The 26,030-nt window shown below is 35.6% G+C and overlaps 1 protein-coding gene across 2 annotated transcripts in view; it reads left to right on the forward strand.

The window, feature by feature from the left end:
• Positions 1–26,030, forward strand: part of Dync2h1 (dynein cytoplasmic 2 heavy chain 1) — a 154,181-nt gene that overhangs the window by 52,832 nt on the left and 75,319 nt on the right. Inside the window, exons 43-61 of one of the 2 annotated variants that reach the window (XM_048343745.1) lie at positions 1,114–1,360; positions 2,379–2,530; positions 3,163–3,307; positions 4,981–5,083; positions 5,590–5,757; positions 8,133–8,263; positions 9,328–9,576; positions 10,046–10,154; positions 12,011–12,124; positions 12,817–12,959; positions 15,319–15,400; positions 16,518–16,672; positions 18,215–18,352; positions 18,545–18,658; positions 19,189–19,349; positions 20,560–20,683; positions 21,406–21,527; positions 24,026–24,112; positions 25,894–26,020. In XM_048343745.1, coding sequence (XP_048199702.1) covers positions 1,114–1,360; positions 2,379–2,530; positions 3,163–3,307; positions 4,981–5,083; positions 5,590–5,757; positions 8,133–8,263; positions 9,328–9,576; positions 10,046–10,154; positions 12,011–12,124; positions 12,817–12,959; positions 15,319–15,400; positions 16,518–16,672; positions 18,215–18,352; positions 18,545–18,658; positions 19,189–19,349; positions 20,560–20,683; positions 21,406–21,527; positions 24,026–24,112; positions 25,894–26,020 — 2,671 coding nt within the window. The remainder of the gene's footprint in view (positions 1–1,113; positions 1,361–2,378; positions 2,531–3,162; positions 3,308–4,980; positions 5,084–5,589; positions 5,758–8,132; positions 8,264–9,327; positions 9,577–10,045; positions 10,155–12,010; positions 12,125–12,816; positions 12,960–15,318; positions 15,401–16,517; positions 16,673–18,214; positions 18,353–18,544; positions 18,659–19,188; positions 19,350–20,559; positions 20,684–21,405; positions 21,528–24,025; positions 24,113–25,893; positions 26,021–26,030) is intronic. The other variant, XM_048343746.1, reaches the window with a different exon arrangement.

Below are 26,030 nucleotides of genomic sequence, written 5' to 3' on the forward strand. Positions count from 1 at the left end.
TCTCAGCCCCCTGAGCAGCTAGAATTACAGGCGTGAGCCACCAGTGTCTGGCTAGTGGGTTTTTTGTTTTTTGTTTTCTTAAAAAGAGAACAGTTTTAGGGCTGGGGATATGGCCTAGTGGCAAGAGTGCCTGCCTCATATACATGAGGCCCTGGGTTCGATTCCCCAGCACCACATATACAGAAAATGGCCAGAAGTGGCGCTGTGGCCCAAGTGGCAGAGTGCTAGCCTTGAGCAAAAAAGAAGCCAGGGACAGTGCTCAGGCCCTGAGTCTAAGCCCCAGGACTGGCAAAAAAAAAAAAAAGAACAGTTTTAGAAGTTGTTTTTAGAAGAGTTTATACAATCACAATGAAAGTTGACTAGCTTAGACATTTTCACAAATTAGTATGTGCTTCAGTTATATAATTTTATGTTGATGTTAACTCTATTTCAAAGTTTTTAATGTAATCTACTTGTAGTGCCTACAGAATACAATTTTTTTGGAAATAGACACCATGAATTAGTAGTTTTACTTTTTTGTTGTGAAAGTATTTTAAATATTTACTGAATCATAGTAAACTAAGAGGATTTAACATCTTAAATTGTGGATAAAGTATTGGTGTAATCTAGATATAGTTTGTCTAACTAAAATACTTTAAACAATTCCATTTTGGGGGTGTGTATGAAATGAACCCCAACAATACTCTTAAAGATGCTTTTTTTTCTAGTCTAAAATTTAGAAAGTACTATGTGGTAACATACTCCTGTAATCTCACCTACTCAAGAGGCAGTGTTAGGAGAATTGCAAATTGGAGGCCATCCCTGGCAAAGTTAGCAAGAGAATTTCTCAAAAACATAACAGAATGTAAGAAAACTCAAGTAATAGAAGATTTTTCTACTATTTATGAGGCCTTGGGTTCAATCTATAAAATCGTAAGAAACAAAACAGCAACAAAAGCTCCAAAACCCCAAGAAAGTTATCTTAATAACAGGGAAACCTATTTGTGTTTATTATTTTACTCTTAACTTTGACATACTTAGTTTAGAAACTAAAATATTTAAGATAAATTCTATATTGAGTTTCAAAATTATTTTGGTGGTTGCATTTTCAAAGTAAAAATTCATCTTTTGTAGGATGCTGCTCAGGTATGCCTTTTCTCAGCTCCGCTCCACTCAAATTGCTACAGTTCACTGTAGTACACAAACCACTTCTCGACACCTGCTACAAAAACTGAGCCAGATGTGCATGGTCATCAGTACTAACACTGGCCGGGTATATAGACCAAAAGACTGTGAAAGACTTGTTTTGTACTTAAAAGATATTAACCTACCCAAGCTTGATAAATGGGGGACCAGTACTTTGGTAGCATTCCTACAGCAGGTAAGTCTTATCACCTGACAGGTTAATTCTACTAATTTTTCTTATTCATTAGGGCCAGTATGTGTCATGGAAATTAAACTCCTGAAACATTGTTTTTGGTTGGTTGCTTTGATTTTCCTTTAGAAGTTAATGTTACATAGGAAATAATAAAATGTTCTACATCTGTGGCCGCTCCCTTTTCTCTAAAAATTAAGCAATGAATCAGAAGCTGGGATAGTGCTAGCGGTGGGAAGTTTGTTGACCTCCTATGTTGAGGGTGCTTCTATCTGACAGTAGCTGCAGTTGGTCACCCCATTTCTGGTAGCCTAGGCCCATTGGGAAGGACCCTAGGCCCTCCCTCCCTCCCTTCCTTTTTTTGTCCGTCATGGGGCTTGAATTCAGGGCCTTGGTGCTGTCCCTGAGCTTTTTTTGCTCAAGGCTAGTGTTCTACTACTTAGCCATAGCTCCACTTTGGTTTTCTGGTGGTTATTTGGAGATAAGAGTCTCATGGACTTTCCTGCCTGGGTTGGCTTTGTACCGCAGTCCTCAGGTCTCAGCCTCCTGAGTAGCTAGGATTGCAGGCTTGAGCCACCAGTGCCTGGCAAGACCATCCATTCTTAGTGCAGAAAAATTTTCCTCATGTTTTATACATCCCATTAGATAATCTATAAATTTTTAAAGCGCATTATATATTTCGAAATGTAGTTCTATTACTGCAGAATGTGATAAAATAAGTACAAAAAATCATTTTTTTTTCTGATCCTGACACTTTTATTCTAGTGATTGCTGGGATATATCCAATCTGGAGTTTAACAATTAATAGTGATAAAAAGCATTTTAAAAATGAGGACATGAATGCAGTTCTAAACAATATTTTTTTTCAATGGTATGAGAATTTAAAATACATTTCAGACCAAGTCTTGAGTTAGGTAAAAGGTGATGAGTATGTTTGGAAATAATTGAAATTTAGGAAAACATTATGATAATTGTGATAAAAATATAAAGTATGAAACATTTAAAAACCTGTATTTTTAAATAGGTATTGACATACCAAGGATTTTATGATGAAAATCTGGAATGGGTTGGTCTGGAAAACATACAGATTGTAGCATCCATGTCTGCTGGAGGAAGGCTTGGAAGGCACAAGCTCACCACCAGATTTACTTCCATTGTTCGTCTTTGTGCTGTAGAGTAGGTATCTGAGCAGACTTACATCCATTGCTTGTCTTTGTGCTGTATAGCATGTATAAGAGTGCTTAAAATTACATCCTATATAACCAGTTTCCACTAATAATACTTCTTCAAACTGTGGAACATAAAAATGGCCAAACTTAAGTTCTGATGTATTTTCTCTACTCTTTCCAAATTAAAGGCAGTGATTTAGGATGATAAAGGCTTTAATCGGTGCATCTTTTGTTTTGGAAACATATGAGAAAATAAAACACCTTGTGTGGGTCCCCAAGCTGGCCTTGAGCCACAGTTCCCCAGATCTCTGCCTCCTAAGCAGCTAGAATTTCAGGCATGTGTTACCAACACTCAGCTCAAAGTGCTTTTTCTTTAGTAAAATTTTCCTCTTGGTCTTCCAAAAAGATTTGTGGTTATTCAAACAGTGTTTTAAAATTATTTTCATTAGAATCCTCTACTAGGAATCTTAGTATTGACAGTAGATACTTTGTGGTCTAATGTGTTTGAAAGTGAGCAAATTCTGTGAGCTCAGAGATCTGTATTTCAGAACAGTGAACTCACAGAGCTGAAAGTTAACATTTAAAATAATTTTGAGTGTTGTTTTATTTCAGCTTTCTTCTTTCTTTGCCTTTGTTTAGTTACCCAGAAAGAGAGCAACTGCAGACAATTTATGGAGCATATTTGGAAGCTGTTCTGCACAAAAATCTGAAGAATCATTCTATTTGGGGATCTTCATCAAAAATTTCTCTCTTAGCAGGATCGATGGTACAAGTATATGAACAGGTACTACATTTTCTGCGGTTTTCATGTCTGGTGGTTTTATTCTGAAAAGGACCATCTTTAATCTTCATTTTTGTGTTTGTGGCCAGGCTTGACATTGCTACCACTGTTATTAATACAGTGGCAGTGAAAGTGTGTTCAGTTATAGATAGCACAAAGCTGAGAGAGGGAGCAACTTTGTGTATGGTAGTTATCGAGAGGGGGAGATTTGATCAGAGTGTTGAAAATGAATAGAAATTCACAAAGTGGTTGAAGATGACAGGTTTTAGTGTAAGTTATGACGTGTTTGTGGCATGTAATTTTATAGTGGTAGAGTAGGGAAAGATAAATGAGGATGTTCTGGGCTGATGACCCCATGCCTGTAACTATAGTTAGGAGGCTGATACCTGGAGGACTGCAGTTCCATGCCATCCCAGGCAAAAGCATCTATGAAAGTCCATCTCCAAAGTAACCAGCCAAAAGCAGGGCAAGGCTGGGCAAACTACTGATAAGAGTTGCTAGCTAAAGCCGTAAGCTGACTGAATGTGAGGTTCTGAGTTTAAATCCCAGAACTACAAAAAAAGATAATCTAGGGAGTAAGAAATTACCTTTTATAAAATAATTCAGATGATAAATTATCAAAATCACAGTAAGAATAATGCCTGTGTCCATAAATTGGAAGGGATAGGTTCTTTTTTTTTTTTTCTCAAATTTTTATTATCAAACTGACGTACAGAGAGGTTACAGTATCATACGTTGGGCATTGGATACATTTCTTGTACTGTTTGTTGCCTTGTCCCTCATGCCCTCCCCCCCTTTCCCTCCCCCCCCCAGGTGTTCAGTTCACTTACACCAAACAGTTTTGCAAGTATTGCTTTTGTAGTTATTTCTCTTTTTTTACCCTGTGTCTCTCGAATTTGGTATTCCCTTTGAATTTCCTACTTCCAATACCAGTAAACCCGGTTTCCAATATACTCAGATAAGATTACAGAGATAGTGTAGGTACAAACATAGGAAGGTGATACAAAACATCATCAATAATAGAAACTACACATACACATAGGACGTTGAAAGTAGTTACAACTGTGATATATCACTTGTTTCCATAACATGGAGTTCATTTCACTTAGCATCATCTTATGTGTTTCTAAGGGTATAGCTATTGGGCCTTGTGATGCTCTGCTATGGCTTGCCTAAACCTGTACTAATTATTCCCAGTAAGGGAGGCCATAGAGTCCATGTTTCTTTGGGTCTGGCTCACTTCACTTAGTATAACTTTTTCCAAGTTGGAAGGGATAGGTTCTTATGGGGAGAAGAACTCTGGTTCCAGTGACTTCCTGACTTGACAGCTCTATGGTTCTCATCATTAGGAAAGGCAGTTTACCTGCATCTGTGAATGCCTTGGACTTGCAGTCTTTATTTTATAAAGCTCTAGTTAGCTTTTGTTTAGTGGTACGTTTTAAACTTGTATTTTTGCTACAGTCATTGGCATTCTCTGTAAACTCATGAATCTTATCTTGGAATTATGTGCAGAATGTATAAGAAAAAGTATATAGATAGAACAAATAAAAGGTATTGGTTATAGATGTGATAGCTGCTAGAAAACAGTTCTTCTGAAATAAGATTCAGCCCACAGGTAGAAATTGGCATTCCTGTGAGTCTAAGGTAATGGGAAATGTATAACATTTCTTTTTCAGGTGCGGGCCAAATTTACAGTTGATGATTACAGTCACTATTTCTTTACACCTTGCATTCTTACCCAGTGGGTACTTGGCTTATTCAGATATGATTTAGAAGGAGGTAAGTTGTACTGTTGTGGTGGGGTTATGTGTATGTACATGGATGCAAGCATTTGTTTAGTGTTACATATTGTATTCAAAATCAATTGAATGAAGACTGAAACAGTACTTACATTGATAGTAAATCTAAATAGCACTATTACTTTAAATATTACCAGTAGGATAATGTATTTCTTTCAAACTGATTATCACTTTAATTAAAAGTTGATTTTAGGAAAAATGAAATCATTACTTTTGTAATTAAGCTGCAATTAATTTGCTTCTTTAATTTTATATTTTTATTCAATGAATTGAGATGATAGTGTTTAAGGTAGCCTTTTAATAATCAAAAATATATGTCAACTTATTAACAGAATGAATTTTAACTTTTTTTCCCATTTCTTCTACTTATCTGATGCCAAAATAATGGTATGTAGATTTTTGCTCTCTATTTCTTTTTACTATTGTGTTAAACAGACAATTTTAAAAATTTGAATATTGCCATTTAAAATTTTTTGCTTGTTTTAGGGTCCTCCAACCATCCATTAGATTATGTATTAGAAATTGTTGCATATGAAGCACGGCGCTTATTTCGTGACAAAATTGTCAGTGCAAAGGAACTCCATTTGTTTGACAGCATTTTAACCGCAGTGTTTCAAGGAGACTGGGGCTCAGACATACTAGACAATATGGCAGGTAAGATGGTGGAGCCTGTGTAAGAATATGATTTTGATGAGTACTCTCATTATTTTTCTTATAGTATGATTTCATATTCAAATAAATAAAACAAGGTAATTTTGATGCTGATTTTCATCCAAATCATTTTCATGATTGTGTTCCAACCAAAACACAGTAAGAGTTATATTTTTTAAAGTGGCTCGGACCTACCGTTGAACATTTAAACTCAAAGTTGTTCATCCTAAATGATTTTCACTAATACAATTTGGTCAAAGCTATATATTTGGAATTAAAGAAATTGAGGAAATCCATGTTCGATTATAATGCTTAAAATAGTAATAGCTATTCTTTTTCCTATCACTACCCATAACATTCTGACCCCAGAACTTCTCATATGTTCTTACTACCCACTACATCGAGTTTTGTGCTAAAGAAAGTATAACATTCAGTCAAAACAGCTTTGTTGCATTTAGAATTATTAGTGCTTAATGAGAAATTTGCATTTTGAAAACTACTGGGGTTGTAATCAAGTGTGTGATAGAAAATCATGTGTAATATTATTGTAATAACTTTACTAGTTATTTAAAGATACTATATTGTGCTTCAATATTTGCAAGCATTTTGAGTGCCTTTTGGGACTCTCCATAAAGTTTATCCTTGACAAGGGTACTTCTTCACTACTTACAGCAAGCAGAAAGAACAATATTTAAACACAAGTACTCAGTAGATATGAGTGAATGATATGTGAATTGTATGTCTTTTAAGCACTTGTAAATATGGTATGAGACTTTCCTTGAAATAAGTATTGAGTGACTTTTGAGGTATATATTTTGTTGATAACTTAATCCAAGAAAAAAAATAGAGGGGAACTCTAGAATTAATAAGTAGGGCTGGGGATATGGCCTAGTGGCAAGAGTGCTTGCCTCGTATACATGAGGCCCTTGGTTCAATTCCCCAGCACCACATATACAGAAAATGGCCAGAAGTGGTGCTGTGGCTCAAGTGGCAGAGTGGCCTTGAGCAAAAAGAAGCCAGGGACAGTGCTCAGGCCCTGAGTCCAAGGCCCAGGACTGGCCAAAAAAAAAAAAAAATAGAATTAATGAGTAGAAGACAGATTTCAGAGTACACAATTTATAAGGGATAAGAGGGGAATTGAAAAGGAGTGGGATTTGTGGCTTAGTGAGTAGGGTCATGTAAATGTAAGGAGGAAAACTTCAACAAGATGTGAGCCAGACACGGTGGCTCACACCTGTAATCCTGCTCAAGAGGCTGAGATCTTAGGATCAAGGTTCAAAGCCAGACCAGCAGGAAAGTCATGAGACTTGCATCTCTTATTAACCACCAAGAAAGCTGAAGTGGAGCTGTATCTCAAGTGGTAGAGCACTAGCCTTTAGTCAGACAAGCTCAGAGGCAATGCCCAGGCTTTCAGTTGAAGTTCCTGGGGAAAAAGGAGATGCATTGTGGGGGAACAAAGATTTGTGTTTGGAGATTGGAACTTCATTTTTATTCCCAAATGGGAATTTTACTGTACAGGTCTTTACAGGTAGCGATGATGCAAAAAGGGAAGGTTAAGGGAAGGAAAGAAGGATGAACCTCTCTTGGCTTTAGGGAAGTTGGGTAATTGTAATAGGTGAGATGGTAGAACTGAGAATGAGTTCCCCAGAAGGTTGGAAGAGAAAAGTTTCAGTAGGTTAGTGAGTAACTTTTCTTTTCTTTTTTTTTTTGACCAGTCCTGGGCCTTGGACTCAGGGCCTGAGCACTGTCCCTGGCTTCCTTTTGCTCAAGGCTAGCACTCTGCCACTTGAGCCACAGCGCCACTTCTGGCTGTTTTCTGTATATGTGGTGCTGGGGAATTGAACCCAGGGCCTCATGTATACAAGGCAAGCTCTCTTGCCACTAGGCCATATCCCCAGCCAGTGAGTAACTTTTCTTTATATGTTGCCGTAGGTAAATTTAAGGGAAATTTGGGAGTATTTTTTTCTACTTGTAACTTAGTTGTTATTTCAGAAGTTTGTGCCTCTGACGCTATTAATAAGTCTGTGTTCTTTCATAACGAGTTTTGAGATTGTTTTGTTAATATTGTAGAAGTTATTTTTAATAAAATGGAGAATATGGAGAAAGAAAATGGGAAAATGGGAGATAATAAGGTATAGTTAGATGGAAGCCAGGTCATGTGATGAGAAAGATATGGGGAGGAACATAGGAAAGGGCTCACTTAGCCAGTTCTCAGGCACCTTTGTTATTTTAATTTGAAGTCATATTTGATTTTCCAAATAATTATTTTTACATAACTTTCTGAAGATAATCTTGTTTGGAGTGATAAAGATAATTCAGTAAGCAATGAACTTATTGATTCTCTCATATCAACCACAAATAATTGTTTATTTTTATAGATAGTTTCTATGTTACATGGGGAGCCCGGCATAATTTAGGAGCAAGAGGAGCCCCAGGACAACCATTACCACCACATGGAAAGCCACTGGGCAAACTCAACTCTTCAGATCTTAAGGATGTTATTAAAAAGGTATAACATGAATCATGGATTTGAATAAGGCTTGTCTGTGATTATAGCTATAGAAATGCTTATTGGAAACATTTTGAGGGCATGAACATAGAAGATTGTAGATAGGACTAGTTCTGTTCTTTTGGAATTAAGTCCATTGAGGCAGACACCTGTAGAGACACCTGTACTCATACTAGTGCATTAATACTAGGGTGTATTGCAAAAGATGTTGTTGGAAGTATGAATGATAATGTTAACTGAGAAATCACCCTTGAGTAGTGACTGTCACATTGTAGAGTCAAAATCACCTGGAAATGTGGAAAATACTTAGGTTCTTGGTTTCCAGCCACAGAGGTCAGACTCAGTTGGGGAGGTCCAAAGAATCTGAAATTTTAACAGGCTCCCAAAGGCTGTCAATGCTCCAGTTCCTGCAACTGTCCTAGACTTTTCCCTTCTCTTTGTTTACTTGCTGGCTTATTTGCTTTTGGCTCCTTACTTTCTTGTTTTCAGTTAAATTGTAATAAATGAGAAACCATGTTGAAAATGACTGCTTTAAATATTAATATTTATATGAAAATCAGTGTAGGTTTTCTGTCAGGAAAAGTTATTTTATGGTCTGCTAAACTGATTTGTCTGGAATCAAACACTGAAAACTGGGAATATTGGAAGGTGCTAAATCTTAGAAATGGAATTATCTTTTCTCATGTTGTATATTCTATTATGCAGCCCTAGCATGGTACAGTACCTGTATGGCCTCTTGATTCATTCCCAAGCAGCACAAAAAAAGGTGTTCATAAAAAACTTTATATAGGTATAGTAGGGTTTCTATTAGATCTTCAAATTTGAGAGCTTTTTACTCTCATGTTACACTTTACTCTTTGTATTAATGTCTAAAGGTAACTGTATTTGTGCACCTTTGAATCTGGTATCGAGTGAGTTTGTTATTAGGTACAGTGTAGGTTGGAGATGACGTGAGTTCCCTCACCTCATTTCTTGAATGTGTCAAAGAGGTAATATTTTACATAAGTGATACTTTTGGAGCATTTTGGTTTAAATCATAAAATATTCACTCTGTTTCTTGAAAGGGTCTAATCCACTATGGACGAGATAATCAGAATTTGGATATTTTACTTTTCCAAGAAGTTCTGGAGTATATGTCTAGGATCGATAGAGTGCTGAGCTTCCCAGGCGGTTCGCTTCTGTTAGCAGGACGCAGTGGTGTGGGGCGTCGGACCATCACGTCCCTAGTCAGCCATATGCATGGAGCAGTGCTGTTTTCCCCCAAGATTTCCAGAGGGTATGAACCAAAGCAGTTCAGAAATGATCTCAAACATGTAAGTTGTCAGTGATTTTTTTGGTTTCTTCCTTTATTTTTCAATTATGCGATTAGCCTAACACTTTTTTAAAGTCCTCAAGTCTCAGATATATGTCTTCATTCTAATTTTTGATATTTACCAGGAATTACATTTTTGTCTATAGATGGAAAATAGATTACTATTAAGATTTCTAATTTCTAGGTACCCCAGATTATGGTGTACTAGGTGGATATAAATAATGGACAAAAGTATAGAATTTACTTTGAAATGGCCTAGCACTGAAATAATGAAAATTTCCCTCACATAGTTTTCATTTGTACATTTGATTTGCTTCCCAACCTTTATGTTTGTTTGATTTAATATAAATGAATAATGGACCTACTTTACATAGAATAGTTCATGAATAGTGACATACTTTACTAGAGAAAAGCTTGTAACTGTCTTCAAGACATATAAAGAGAACTAACAATTATTTCCCTCTTTGCAGGTGCTGCATCTTGCAGGGATTGAAGCCCAGCAGGTAGTTTTACTTCTTGAAGATTACCAGTTTGTACATCCTACATTCTTGGAAATGATCAATAGCCTCTTGTCTTCAGGCAAGTAGATGGTTTGTCCTCAAAGAAAGTAAAAGTATAAATATGAAATTTAAGCCAAATTATCTTGTATGACATTTACTTGTGTTTGAAGGAACTCTGGACATGGTCCTTTAATGAGGTAATAATTAGGCTAATCATGCTTGTGGCTGCAGAACTTGGAAATTCCATTTTTATAAATCCAGGAATATAGAAATTATGTAAAGTTACTGGATATTAGTGAATGTACAGAAAAGAAAGTTTCTCTCTTATGCTACCCCTTTTCCCTTGATGCCCTTCCTGTTTTCTTTTGCTGAGCTTTGATTTTGGCTTTCTAAGGAATTACAGTATTTGAGACCTCTGTTGAATCTATCATTAACGCATTTGTGTATACACATACATACAACTCAACATTTTTATTTATGAGTTTGTAAACTAGATCTAGCTTCTATATATAAGGGAAAACATGGATCCTTTGTCTCTCTAAGCCTCACTTACATTATTTAACATAATTTTTTCCATGTCTTTGTATTTCTTCACTAATGGTACATGTCATCCTTTCTAATGGATGAGTAAAATTCTACTGTGTATATATACCACATTTTCTTAATCCATTTGTCCACTGCAGGGCACCTGGTCTGATTCTATACATTGTCTGTGGTGAATAGGGCTTCAGTAAGCATGTGTTGGTGGCTTTCCTGTATCCTGGTTTGTAATCTTTTGGGTAAATGCCCAGGAGTGGAATTGCTGGGTCATAGAGTTAGGACACATTCCAGCATATTACTGAATATCACTAGATAGAATCTTTGTTCAGTTTGGCTGACATAAACTGATCATAGTTTGTTTTATTTTTGATATGTGTGTGTGAGAGAGGGAGAAAGAGAAAGGATTGGATGATAAGGGCAGTCTGATGCCTTTTCGTTATATCTGAGGAAAAGGAGGGATCATATTGTGATGAGCCCTACAGAAATGTAATGATTTGGGTGTACAAAAGAGGAATATTCACTTATTCTCAAAACTTTTGTGATTTACAAACATATTGATTTAGTAAATATTTATTAAGCATGCACTATTTAATTGTGGTGCCAAGTTAGAAGTATTAGATTTAATGTAGTTCTTTCATCAAATTCTTATTGCCATTGTCTACTTGAATTTGCCCCTCACCATTCATCAGCAGCAAAAGCAAGCTATAGAACAGACTGTTTCTCATTCTGGTGCATTTATCCATTGATTTCATTTGTTCATCTAAAAAACTTTGTGTTCTGCATATTTATGAAAGAATTCCCCATGGTTTAAAGTGGAATATCATGAAAAATGTATTCTTCAGGAATTGAGAGTCTGTGGGAAGAGAGGGAAGCAATTCACTAATTATAATAAATGGTAAACAGTATGTGAGAAAGAATAGTGTCTGTATTGTTAAGAAGCTTAGTATATACATAGTTAAGAAAAGTTCTTGGGAATACGATTTGGCAAAGTTATATCATAAAAAATAACCAACAATTTAGGGTAAATAGTAGTAGCAGAGGAAGACTGGGGGTGTATATTCCAGGAAGACAAAGTATTTTATTATATTTCTGTAGCACAAGTTCATTGAGGCTGGAATGCAGGTTGTAGTGGGGGAGGTGTGTGCAAATTAAACCTATCAAGACAGACAGATGAGTCGATTGTGAACTTTGTTGAATGGCTTCTTTGAGTTTAAATTTAGCAAAATGAAGCTGCAGATGTAGATTTCAGTCATATGATAGTTTATATATTTTGGGAAAGGAATATTTAATAAGGGAAGATTAATACACAAATTGAAAAGAATTCTTTGTAAAGGATGTGTTTTAGATTAATATGTTGCATCTAAAATTAAAAAGAAGTGTGATATTTTTCTTCAGGTGAAGTACCTGGTCTCTACACTCTTGAGGAATTAGAGCCCTTGCTATTGCCTCTTAAAGACCAGGCTTCACAGGACGGCTTTTTTGGACCTGTCTTCAATTATTTCACGTATAGTAAGTGTTACTCAATTCATTACTGAATTTACGTTCTGATTCAAGTGAAATGAATGTCACTTTAATTTTCTCAATAGATTTATTTCAAAGGTAACTTAAATTAGGGGTTAATTTAGTAATTTACAGCTTTTTCTGAAGCTTCTAGAATTTAGTACATAAGTAGCCTACAACTAAACCACCTTAGAAAAATTTGAACAAAGGGAAATGTTGAAAATGTGATTATCATATGTCCTTTGTTTTACTATGATAAAATTAGTGCTACTTTAGTATCATCCATCTTAGAGAACTGTTGAACTATTTAGATTGTGCCAAACTTTTATATATTTTAAGTGCTACATTACCGTTTATTGGGAGAGAGTTTTTGTGCATTGTAGGAATAAAATAGAAATAAATAAAAAGTAAGGCAATAATCACACCATTCAGACACAACTGCATTTATATTCTTGATGTATCTTCTGGATCTTTTTCTTAGCATGTATGTTTATATATATATACACATATATACATATATATGTATATATTTACAACTATCTCTTAACCAGAGTAAAAGTCATAATGCTATTTCATAGCTTGTGTTTAAAGGCTCCTCTTAGTACATTTTGGTAAATTTCAATCTTATGAAACCAGACAGTACATAAATTTCCTAATTATATTGCTATTATTATAATTATCCATATTTACTTTATTTTAAGGAGTTCAGCAAAACTTGCATATTGTCTTGATTATGGATTCTGCAAACTTAAACTTCATAATAAACTGTGAGAGTAATCCAGCTTTGCATAAGAAATGCCAGGTGCTGTGGATGGAGGGCTGGTCAGATAGCAGTATGAAGAAAGTAAGTTTAACTGAAGTTTAAATGAAGATGGAAAAATTGAGCATATTTGATTTTTGAAGTTTAGTGGCTTTCACAACTTCTCTTTGCTGTTAACTTTAACATTAGCTTTAATGTGGTGCTGAACACCTGTTATGCTTGAAAATATCTCCATTCTTTTTTCTTTTCTTTTTGCCAGTCCTGGGGCTTGAACTCAGGGCCTGAGCACTATCCCTGGCTTCTTTTTGCTCAAGGCTAGCATTCTCCCACTTGAACCACAGCTCCACTGCTGACTTTTTCTGTAAATCTTGTGCTGAGAGAAGCAAACCCAGGGCTTCATGCAGGCTAGGCAAGCACTCTACTACTAGACCACATTCCCAGCCTTCTCCATTCTTTGTAGTTTTTTATTGTTGTTGTTTTGGTATCATTAACAGAGTTTGAACTCCATACCTTCTGCTCTCACTTGGCTTTCTTGCTAAAAGCTGAGGCTCTACCACTTGAATCATACTTCCAGACTAGCTTTTTGCTAGTTATTGGAGATACAGGCTCACAGACTTTTCTGTCTGGGCTGGCCTCCCTGATCCTCTGGGTGTCAGCATCCTGAGTAGCTATGATTATTTTCTTTTTATTCTTTTTTTCTTTATTGTCTAAGTGATTTACAGAGGGGTTACAGTTTCATATATAAGGCAGCGAGTACATTTGTTATCCAACTTGTTACCTCCTCCCTCATTTTTCCCCTGCCTCCCCCCTCCCCGTGTCCCTCCTCTGCCATGAGTTGTACAGTTGGTTTGCACCATATACTTTTTAAAGTATTGATGTTGCATCGGTTTGTCTTTTTATCCTTTGTTCTTTTTGTTCTTATATAATTGTTGAGTATCAAATTATAAGTTCAGGTTTGCTTTTAGATGAGGATCTAAGATATAATTATCATACTTTAAAACTTTATGTATAATTTGGAAATGTAACAGATATTATTTTAGGATGAAAACATTTGCATAAAGGTGATTTTACTAGTTAAAATTTATAAATTCCACTGGGAATGTGGCTTAGTGGTAGGGTGCCCTTGGTTCGATCCTTGAGCACCACATAAACAGAAAAAGCCAGAAGTGGTGCTGTGGCTCAAGAGGTAGAGTGCTAGCCTTGAGCAAAAAGAAACCAGGGACAATGCTCAAGCCCTGAGTCCAAGCCCCAGGACTGGCCAAAAAATATATATGTATATTATATATAATATAATATATAATATATATTATATAATAATATATATAATATATATGTATGTATTCCTCTTTTTTTTTTTTTTTTTGGCCAGTCCTGGGCCTTGGACTCAGGGCCTGAGCACTGTCCCTGGCTTCTTCCCGCTCAAGGCTAGCACTCTGCCACTTGAGCCACAGCGCCGCTTCTGGCCGTTTTCTGTATATGTGGTGCTGGGGAATCGAACCTAGGGCCTCGTGTATCCGAGGCAGGCACTCTTGCCACTAGGCTATATCCCCAGCCCATAATATACTTTTTTTTTTTGGCCAGTCCTGGGCCTTGGACTCAGGGCCTGAGCACCTTCCCTGGCTTCTTCCCGCTCAAGGCTAGCACTCTGCCACCTGAGCCACAGCGCCCCTTCTGGCCGTTTTCCATATGTGTGGTGCTGGGGAATCGAACCGAGAGCTTCATGTGTAGGAGGCAAGCACTCTTGCCACTAGGCCATATTCCCAGCCCTCCTCTTTTTAAAATATTGAAATTTGCAATGAGGGCCTCATGCTTACTAGAAAGTTGTTCTACCACCCGGGCTGTGCTTCAGCCCATTTTTTGCTTTTATTGTTTTTTGGGGTAGAATCTTGTGTTTTTGCAAAGGTCTGGCTTTAGACTAGAATCTTCTTACTTTTGTTTCCTGTTAGCTGGTATTAGAGGCTCACAGAACCACTTGAGCAACAGGCAAGGCTGTGATGTAGATCTATTAAGAGGAGAATATGAGACTTTGTGGTTTAGATGTGTTAAATAAAGATGTCAGAGATCCAAGTTACATGTCTGAAAAGGAATTGGGGTATAGAATCTGAAGTTCCAGGGATTTGGCACACAGAAAAACGAATTGGAGGATTATCAGAGTAGACGTGATGCTTAAGCTATAAAAATGAAAGTGAATAAAGAAGAGTATAGGCCAAAGAGAGCAGACAGTGAGGACTGAACCTGAGACACTTTAGTGTTAAGGATTTGGGAGGGTAGAGAAGGACCAGCACAGGCAATTTGAAAAGGAGCTGCTGAAAGCCAGTTGGGCATGATGTCAAAGACACCAAGGAAGACAACATTTGAAAGGAGGGAGGATGATGGAAGTAAAATAATTGAATTTAGCAACATAAAGTTCATATTTCAGCTTAAAGAAACATGTCTGTTTTAGATACCAGAAATGCTATTCAGTGAAACAGATGAAGAAAAATACACTGACAAAAAAAGGAAAGAAGAAAAGAAAAAGGATTCAGGTAGTATTCTGATAGAATTGAGTTTTTTCTGATTTTTTTTTATTTCATGGGGTAATTGCTCTTCTAATGTTTTTAGATTCCTTAAAATTCATGATAATTATGAATTTGGAAGATACTATTTGTAACAAAATTACAATTAAAATTCAAAGCCCTCTTTATATTAAAATAAATATGTATTTAAAATAGAGCCTAACAATATCTATAGTTTGAATTTAAGAAATTTAACATTTATTATTTAAAATTTTATTTGTTTCTCTTACGTATGAATGTAAGACACTGATGTAGCAAGTAAATTATAGTGGAAATGTGATCAAGTACATGGGAAATCTTTTATTTGGCATAAAGAAGTAGACATTTTCTAGTTGGGCAGCCTTGGAAAGGCATCTGACCAGAGAATGTACTAATGTAGAAAGGCCAGAGAGGTAATGAAGGCATTTTATGGAATCAAAAAGAGCCTAAATACTGCAACATGTTCCAAGGGCCCTACAGGGCAATATTGGCAGGGTCAGGTAATGTAGACACAGCTTCCATACATCATATTATGCTTGATTTGGATATGCTAGTTTGTAGAGTGATCAGAGTTATTAAGATATTTTAATAGGTATACAACTAGAGTCTTACTTCAGAGACAGATATTTTGAGATCCATGCTTTCCTAGTGATTTCAGTTATTAGGAAATAGTTTAGTATAAGGAAAAGCTGAAGGCAATTAGTCCATGTTATAAGTCCATCTCAGTAAACTAAGAAAGACATTATTAAGGTCTGAAATGAGGGGGTAAGGATGGAGGAGGAGAGCTGGGTGGTACATTAATGTAATCCTAGCACTTGAGTGGCTAACGCAGCATAGTGAACCTGCATTACCAGTGAGACTCTCCCCAAAGCAAAACAAAACAAATTACAACAAATAAAAAATGGAAAGAAAGGACTTAGGATATTAGGAAGGTAGGAGAATACATATGTAGGAATGCCTGTGCATTTGTATGAAAAGATTTATCTCATATGGCTATATAGACTGGAGATATTTAATATGCAGTGACTGTAATATAGTTAAGATTATTTTTTCCAATTCTTAATGAATTATGTTTTTAAGTAATATTCCATTTTTTGTCTTTGTCTAGTTGATCCTGACTTTCTAAAATCATTTTTGTTAATTCATGAGTCTTGTAAAGCCTATGGTGCTACACCAAGCCGATATATGACCTTTTTACATGTGTATTCTGCCATTAGTAGCAGCAAGAAAAAGGAATTACTAAAGAGACAGAGTCATTTACAGGTACAGTATTGTTAATCTTGAATGATTTTTATCTTCATGATTTTATTTCAAATTTATCTTGAGTTATTGTTTGTAGTAGACAAGAATTATATAACTCACAATGCCTCATTTCCCATGGCATTTATATAATGTAGTATATCATATAAATTTATGCCTTTCGAATGTTCTATATTAAAAATTTTGGAAAACAATTTTCCTTATCTACATTATATGCCAGATTATACTAATGATAAAGATACATTATGTCTATAATGTACATATATATATGTGTTTATGTGTATGGTATATGAATGCGTGGATATGTATGCCACACTAGGACTTAAGCTTGAGGCCTTATGTTGCTTGGATTTTTTTCTCACAGAACTTTACCACTTCACTTCTAGCTTACCTGTTTTTGATTCACAGTTCAACCTTTTTTTCTTTTTGGTGCTACTGGAGTTTGAACTTAAGGCCTCATGTTGCTAGTTGGTGCTCTGCCACTTAAGGCACTCCCAGTTCTTTTGGTTTTACTTATTTTTTTAAATACGATCTAAAACCAAAAGGACTGAGAGCATGGCTCAAGGGTAAAACTTTAACTTAAATGTGATACGGGAATGATGCCAGCCTCTGCGTTGTCAGCAATCTTTCCTCTCCAGAGATGTAGTTTCTCTCTGTTAGGGTAGAAACCTAGAATCTAGCTTAATTCACATAATTATTTTCTTTCTAATGATTCATTTAGATATGTATTGAGCCACTCTCTGATTTTAAGAGGGTTGATTTCCTGATTTAGTTTTCAGTAGTGCTTTGGGTAAATTGCATATACTCTCTGAGTTTCAGTAGGACTGGTGTGAGAGTGTGTTAGATAATGTAATGTGAGGAACCTAGCATGCTAGCTGTCTTCTACTTTCAGATGATCAGTACATACTGGTTGCATTCTTTTTTTCTCCAAGTCTTTCAATATGTTAGCTGAAAAAAAATGTAGCTCACATAAAAGAGAGGCATTTTGATGAGTCCATCCATTCCTTGTATTAATCTTGGGCAATGCAGGGTATCATCAGAATCAAATGATCACCCAAAGAGCAGGAAGGCAGTTTGAACAGTGGTCTACTGGTACATCCATGTGTGACCTATATGAACAAAAGTAAGGCATGTCTGCTTCAGAGAATAGTAGCATTTGATTCCTCTCACCCAGTGAGACTAACAATTGGAAATGGCTTACTGAGTTTTCCCTTACTTTGTATTTTCTTTTCTAACATAATGAATAAAAAGTCTATAACCTAGTGTTTAAGCTATCAAATATACATTGAGTTACTAAGTGTCACTGATGTTTTAGGATTTGCCTCTCTTTACAACCCCTGAAATCTTTCACTGCCTCTCAGTGGGTATAATGTTTAGTAAGTTTTTATAATTAGCAATGGGAAAAGCCCTAAGCCTTCTTAGGTTTTTTTTTATATACCACTTGCATATTTGCTCAGTTCTTTTCCACAGGAGTTTATTTATACTGTGTGTATATGTGTGCAAAATTCTTTTTTACATATTGCCAATCCATTTTTATTGACATAGGCTGGTGTGTCTAAGCTAAATGAAGCTAAAGCTCTTGTGGATGAACTGAATAGGAAAGCTGGAGAACAAAGCATATTACTTAAAACAAAGCAGGATGAGGCAGATGCTGCCCTTCAAGAGATCACAGTATCAATGCAGGTAATGTGGAGACTTGAGCAGAAATTCAATAAAAATAACATTTCAAAAAAAAAAAGTAACATTTCCTACTTACAGGAACTCAAAAAATATTGCTCATCTATACTGAGTCAGGCTGATAGAGTAATAAACTTGAGCTTTTATAGAATTGCATGACATTGAGGTTAATTGAATGTCACTTGATAATTCTTGTAGGATGCTAGTGAGCAAAAGACAGAACTTGAAAGGCTGAAGCACAGAATAGCAGAAGAAGTTGTGAAAATTGAAGAAAGAAAAAATAAAATTGATGATGAATTAAAAGAAGTACAAGTAAGTTAAGAATGAGGCATTCTAGGAGCCATTTACATGCTTGCTTGACTACCAATTGTATGTAGAGTTTAAACATTACTTGTAGCTTAATTTAACTTATAAAAACAGGAACAAGGAAAGCCAGACAGGAAAGAAAATGAATTAACTGAGGGCATTTAAAAATAATATATGCTATAAGCTTTGTTATTTTGTTTCTGAGAGGAAAATACACTGTAAAGTTGTTTTTTTGTTTTTTTTTTTGTTTTTTTGGTCCAGAGTTGACTAAATTCCCAAGTCGTCTTAAAATACTAAGCCTCTTTAGAACAGCAAAATAATTTTCCATTAGAACATTGCAGTTATGGTAGCAAGTAGTCTCACTTGCTCAACTAGAACATTTTTGCTTTTTGGTTTAAAAGCATACATTATTTGAAAGCAAACGGCATTAGTAATTGTAGTTGATCATAAATAGACAATCATCAATAAGTCATTTGTGAAGTTACTAATTTTTTAAAGTGTTACATTTTGAAGTTAAATGAACTTTTCTCTTTTAGCCTCTAGTTAATGAAGCTAAACTAGCTGTTGGGAACATTAAGCCAGAATCTCTTTCAGAAATTCGCTCACTACGCATGCCACCTGATGTAATCCGAGACATTCTTGAGGGAGTTTTAAGGTTGATGGGTATCTTTGATACATCTTGGGTGAGCATGAAAAGGTTAGTTTTTGAGTTTGTGAAAAATATTATTTTAACAATGAATTGTACTTTCAGAGTTTTTTTTTTTTTTTTTTTTTTTTTGCCATTCCTGGGGCTTGGACTCAGGGCCTGAGCACTGTCCCTGGCTTCTTCTTGCTCAAGGCTAGCACTCTGCCACTTGAGCCACAGCGCCACTTCTGGCCATTTTCTGTATATGTGGTGCGGGGGATCGAATCCAGGGCCTCATGTATACGAGGCAAGCACTCTTGCCACTAGGCCATATCCCCAGCCCCTCTTTCAGAGTTTTTAACATTTAACATTTATTTTTCTCAAGCAGGCCTTTATCTAAATACACTTTGCCCTGAAATTTCAAGTTGTTCTGTATAATGATGTGTCAAAATCTAAAGTATCCTCTTCTAGTAAATGATTGTCAAAAGTATTGAAAGAGGAACAAAGGAAAATTATAGAATTTTTAATTCTTACATAGGATAAAAGCACTGATTTACAGATTTTCAGTCCCTTTTATCAGTCTTACATTTTGGGTGTGAAGAAGAGGTAGTGATATGGGGGGGGCGGGGAGATAGAAGAGAGAGAAAGAGAGATAGCATAAATTATATGAGAGATATGAACTAGAAAAGTGGGAGGATTAACACAACATGGAGCCATGGGTTTCATTCCATTATCTGTGCTGACATTATATTCTGTATTGGGATTTGGATTGATAGTTTCAGTCCTAGTTTTTTTTTTTTAAATTAGCCTGTATTAGTTATATTCAGAGGGATTTCATTGTTACAGCTGTACACATGTATGTCTTCCAGTTGATCCCACTCCAAGATTTATATCTGGAAATGGGAAAAATAATTTCAAATACCTTAGAAAGGAATCATGAAGTTTCCTTGCATATCCTTACAACATTTGGATAGTTCACAAGATGTGGGTAGGATAAAAGATTGTGATTCTAACTTCACTTGGGGTATTTTAAAATGATGGTCACTGGACAATAATTTTTAGTACTTATTTATCTTTAAGATCCAAAGGGGTTTCAGTTCAGCATGTCAATTTATGAGTATAATGCGTTTCGTTCAATGTCACTTTTTCCATCATTCTTCCTCCAATTTTTTAGTATTCTATTTTTGTTAATTAATGAATTAAAAGTACATGTATGTGATATTAAGATAATTTCAGAATTACCCATTTTAGCCTTATTTGAATTAATATTCTTTAAATTTAGTTTCCTTGCCAAAAGAGGTGTGCGAGAAGACATTGCAACCTTTGATGCCCGAAATATTCCAAAGGAAATAAGAGAGAGTGTTGAAGAGCTGCTTTATAAAAATAAGGCCTCTTTTGAGTCAAAGGTAATTTTAAACAGTTACACTATCAACTCCTTTTTCTACACTGTATAATAGTCTTCTTTTTAATATGATGTTTTGTCATTTTTAATTGTTTTGATTAGTCTATCATTTTGATAGTCTAAAACCTAAAATTAAGAAAAGTTAAGTACTATAGTCAATATATAGGTCTGTAATAGAGGGCATTGTAGTTGGGAACTAGTAACTAGAGTCCAGGTTACAGGAGGTTTATTATCCTGTCCATCAATGGTAAGTTCCCAGCTTGCCATGCTTTTACTTTCAACTTGTCTATTAAGATTCGTTATCTCATGTACTTGTCACATAGCATGTCTCTGGTAGGACAGATTTCGGTGGACTGTCTTACATTCCATATTCCTGATGTTTTAGATCCCTTGTGGTGTCATGTACATCTTCCTCAACGCCAATAACAGTGGTTTCAAAATTGCTTTTATTTACAATATGTCACACAGAGAAGAAACAATGCCTGCATATTGTTGTGAGTGTGGCATGTGTTTATTGAAAATGAGGCAATTAGGTTAGGTGTGAAACATTTTATGGTAAAGATTCTATGTGTCTCTAAAAGATACATTTTTCTTAATCAGTATTGTTGAAAAATTTCACTAGATAGAATATTAAATACATGACTTACATAAAATGTGTTAAAATTCACTTTGCATTTGTTTGAAATTAACCTGGGGTATTGGATAATGTCGAATGAAATCTTTCAGAATGCCAAGCGTGCCAGTACGGCAGCTGCACCTTTGGCTGCCTGGGTTAAGGCCAATGTACAATATTCCCACGTCCTGGAACGAATTCAGCCTTTGGAAACTGAGCAGTCTGGATTAGTGTCGTAAGTGAAACATAAAACATAACAGTCCTGACATCTGTGATTGTCAGTTGATGAGTGTATTATATTGTTAGTATTTACTTTGGGTTTATTTTAAGGAGCTAACATAATAGAATTTAAAATGAGTCATTTGAAAAGAAAATTAAAAACTAGACAAATTTTTTTAAAAAGCATTTAGGAAATGGATAGTAGAATCAGCTCACTTTTGCTGTCATTTTCTTGTTGGAAGTAAACTGGTAAAACTTCCTTTAGGAAAAACCAAAGCTTTACAAAGGAATAATACTAAAGTGCAAAAGAATGTTTTAGAATTTAGCACTATTGTGATTGTTTTCATCATTAAGTTCTAGGAAATATTTAGCATATATATTTCAAAAGTGTGTCTGGTAGGTAGGAAGAAGATTTAACCATTTACTTGGATATTAAAGATCCAATTTGCTATTGTTACCAAATCAGGATTATATTTTATCACTTCTGTTCTACATACAGACCAAGAGGTTTATTAGATGGGGTAGTGTTTGACATTACTGGTTAACCTCACACTTCTGGCCAAAGACTTTAATTCTCAGCTTCTGAACTTTTTGGTATAATTGCGTGAAGTTTTTGTGTTAAATCATTGTAATTTCAGGGTTTTGGCAGCAATCTTAACTCCTTTAATATAAAAAGTACCCTTTTGAGAAGACGTTTGGTTAGCTTTTCCAGTTGTGCCTCGCAGAAATACACAGCAATGCACAGTCCCCTCTCATTCCTACTTTACTGCCTATGATTTAGTTTTTCAAGTATCTTTCCTACCATTGTACTACTTCTTTTTGATGTTTGCTAAAGTACTATCTTAAAAAGTTGTATGGTTTAAAAATTTTTACTTAAAAAATGACAGGCTGGGAATATGACCTAGTGGCAAGAGTGCTTGCCTCATATACATGAAGCCCAGGGCTCCATTCCCCAGCACCACAAATATAGAAAATGGCCAGAAGTGGCGCTGTGGCTCAAGTGGCAGAGTGCTAGCCTTGAGCAAAGAGAAGCCAGGGACAGTGCTCAGGCCCTGAGTCCAAGGCCCAGGACTGGCCAAAAAAAAAAAAAAAATGACATCAACTTCTTACATGCAAGACATTATTGTTCTGAGGTTGGTTTTTGTTTTTTTCTGTTGTTAATTTCACTTTGCCTCCTGTCTTTGATAATTCCTTCTGTAATTCTTCCTGTGTTTGTTTGCCTTTCAAGTTAGGATCTTTCTAGACACTGCAGATCTGTGGCAGTCAGTGATTAATTGTGAAGTACTGGAACTCTCTGATGAGCAGTTCTGAGTGTGGAGTTTGGCTCCTTGTTGTTGTTGGTCATCATTGTAGGTGATCAAGTATAGACTGGCATTGGAGGGAAGCCCTTAATGATTTGAGAGTATTTTTTAGAAGAAATGATATTTATTTTTCTCTAAAAGAATCCTCCTATCGGGCTGAGAATATGGCCTAGTGGCAAGAGTGCTTGCCTCCTACACATGAAGCTCTAGGTTTGATTCCCCAACACCACATATATGGAAAACGGCCAGAAGGGGTGCTGTGGCTCAGGTGGCAGAGTGCTAGCCTTGAGTGGGAAGAAGCCAGGGATGGTGCTCAGGCCCTGAGTCCAAGGCCCAGAACTGGCCAAAGGAAAAAAAAAAAAAAAAAAAAGAATCCTCCTATCTTCTCATAGGTTATGGATGGGGTCAGTGGAGTCCACAGGTATAAGCTGGACTTGATGCATTTTGGATTGGTTTAAGGACAGTTTGCTTTCAATGGGGAGGAAGATTGAGGTCACACTTTATAATATGGACTGATAAATGTTTGTATTTCACTTCATCATTACTTTTAGATGTAGCTAGTGTTATTTTCTTCCTGTAGACATTTAGTTTTGGCTTTATATGTCCTGGTATGTCAGTTCCTTTTCAGAATTGTCTTGAAATTTCTGCTTTGCTACATTCTTCTCCTTGTCTTTGAAATATCTTTGTCTTTGTGGAGCAGGGGAGGGAGAAGAGTTGGAGAATATATGATTAAATATATATTATGGTTGATTTCAGGCTCATGAGACTAATACTTTTCTACAGGCTACAGAAGGTTTTTGTTGTTTATTTTTCACAATGCTACAGATTGAATCTAGGTTGTACATGTGTGTGTGTGTGTGTACAGGTGTGTACCTGTGCACATGCATATACATACATGTGTATATTTTATGCTTTGTTTTAGTTCACTAGAGTTCAGGGAAGAAGATAAAAGTATATGCTTAATCTACTATTTCATCCAGGAGTCTACCTGAACAAGTATTTTAAAAGATAGGTTTCTAGACAAGGCATGGTTGGGTCCAAGGATGTATTTTAATTTTGCCACTGATTCTCAGTTTAAATTCTAAACAAACATAATACTGAACTACTGATAGTTTTAATTTTTTTATGTTTACTACAAGTTTATCTTTGAAAGTGCTTTTGCTGCCTTACTGTTGAGACCTGAGGTAGAATGACTTTTATAATTAAATTTTAGGAATTTGAAGAAAACTGAAGACAGAAAAAGGAAACTGGAGGACCTTCTTAATTCTGTTGGTCAAAAGGTATCAGAACTCAAAGAGAAGTAAGTTTTGAAATGCATTTTGTATATTTGAAGCCTACAACCTAAATGATTTACAAAATTTTGAAAGTCTTTATTGTTTTACTTCTTGTAGTAGTTTTACTTCTTGTAGCTTTCTTCTAAAGCTAGGAAGGGTATAGAATAATACAGACGTGATTTCTTTTTAAAGAACCTTTGAGTATGAATAAAAATCTTTTGTCCCATTTATGTAGCTGTCATTACATATGTTCCCGCACACTTGTTAGAAACTCGAGGAAGAGGAACTAAATGTAATGAGTTAATACTGGGACTGTTCCTATTTGACATTACCTTCTTTTTAATATTTTATATTGGGGCTTAAATGGGTCTTGCACATGCTCGGCTAGTACTTTTATCATTGAATTACATCCCAAGCTGTTGATCTATCCCTTTTAATTCTATTTGACAAGATGGAGCTGTTGGAATTCTTAAATATTACACAGAAATGTACAAGTTGATTTAACTTAATATTTATTATAGAACTACATACAAAGTATAGCATAGTATGAATTGTAAATAAAGACCTACTTTTCTATTTCCAAGTTCTGAAGATCACATCATCTAGTAGAGCTTTTTCAGATGATGGCTATGTTTATAATTTGCACTGTCCACTATGGTACCACATAGCCATGCAGCCCTGTCAAGCACTTGGGTGTGTGTAATATGATCAAGGAATTAAATTTGTGTTTAACTTAAATAGACCCATGTGGTTAGTGGCTACTATATTGGACAGCTCACTTCTACAGGTTTATGTTTAGAGGAGAAAAGAAAAGGGCAGAACCAATGAAATACACTGGTAGACTCATAGAACTCAGTGGCAGGCTTACTGTACTTGAAGTTTAGATCCTTTAATAATGATTGTTAAGACTTGTACACTATGTTCTTTGGATTTAATGTTTTTATAACTTTAAAAGAAAATATATAATACTTATTGTGAACTGTTAATATAAGAGTCATATGAAGGGCTATGAATGTGGCTTAGTGTGGTAGAGTGCTTGCCTAGCATGCATGAAGCCCCAGGTTCTATTCCTTAGTACCACAGAAACAGAAAAATCCAGAAATGGTGCTGTAGCTCAAGTGGTAGAGTGCTACCCTTGAGTAAAAAGAAGCTCAGGAACAGTGCCCAGGCCTGAGTTCAAGCCCCAGGACTGGCAAAAAAAAAAAAAAAAAAGCCACGTGAGCCGCTATTTTTTTGCTGCATGGTGCAGGTCTGGGCACATATATATTTGTTAATCGATTAATCATGTAAAACATTACCATTATACTAAAAATAATAAAAATTATACAAGTATTTCAAGGAAAACAGTTTAAAGAGTTATAAACTCTGGTAAATGGGCAGTAAAAGAGAAATATATAATGGATTGGATATTTAACATTAGTTTTAAAGGAGACATTACATGTAATGGATTGGATATTTGAGGCAGAGGTTAAGATTCAGTGTCTTTTTTGGCAATAATTTCAGATGTTGACACATACTTTGCTTGACCAAAACAGAAAGAAATAGGTTAGATTTTCAATATCATATGGAGAAATTTGTAATGTTGTAGGATATGGAGGCCCTGAGTTTTGAAGTAGACAGAAAATTACTTGAAATGCATTTGTTGGCATGCTTTTTTTAATTAATGATTTTGTACACACACACACACACACACACACACACACACATATTGTAATGGCATAAAAGAATACTAAACTACCCACAGAGTAATTTCATTAAGTATCTCTTGATTCTTTTTGTTTTTAATGTAAATTTAATGCTTTCATAGATTTCAGAGCAGGACTTCAGAGGCTGCCAAACTTGAAGCTGAAGTAAGCAAAGCACAAGAAACAATCAAAGCTGCAGAAGTCTTGATTAATCAGCTTGATCGAGAACACAAGAGATGGAATGCACAGGTTTGTTGGA

This window comes from Perognathus longimembris, chromosome 3, assembly GCF_023159225.1.
Source record: "Perognathus longimembris pacificus isolate PPM17 chromosome 3, ASM2315922v1, whole genome shotgun sequence".
NCBI lineage: Eukaryota > Metazoa > Chordata > Mammalia > Rodentia > Heteromyidae > Perognathus > Perognathus longimembris.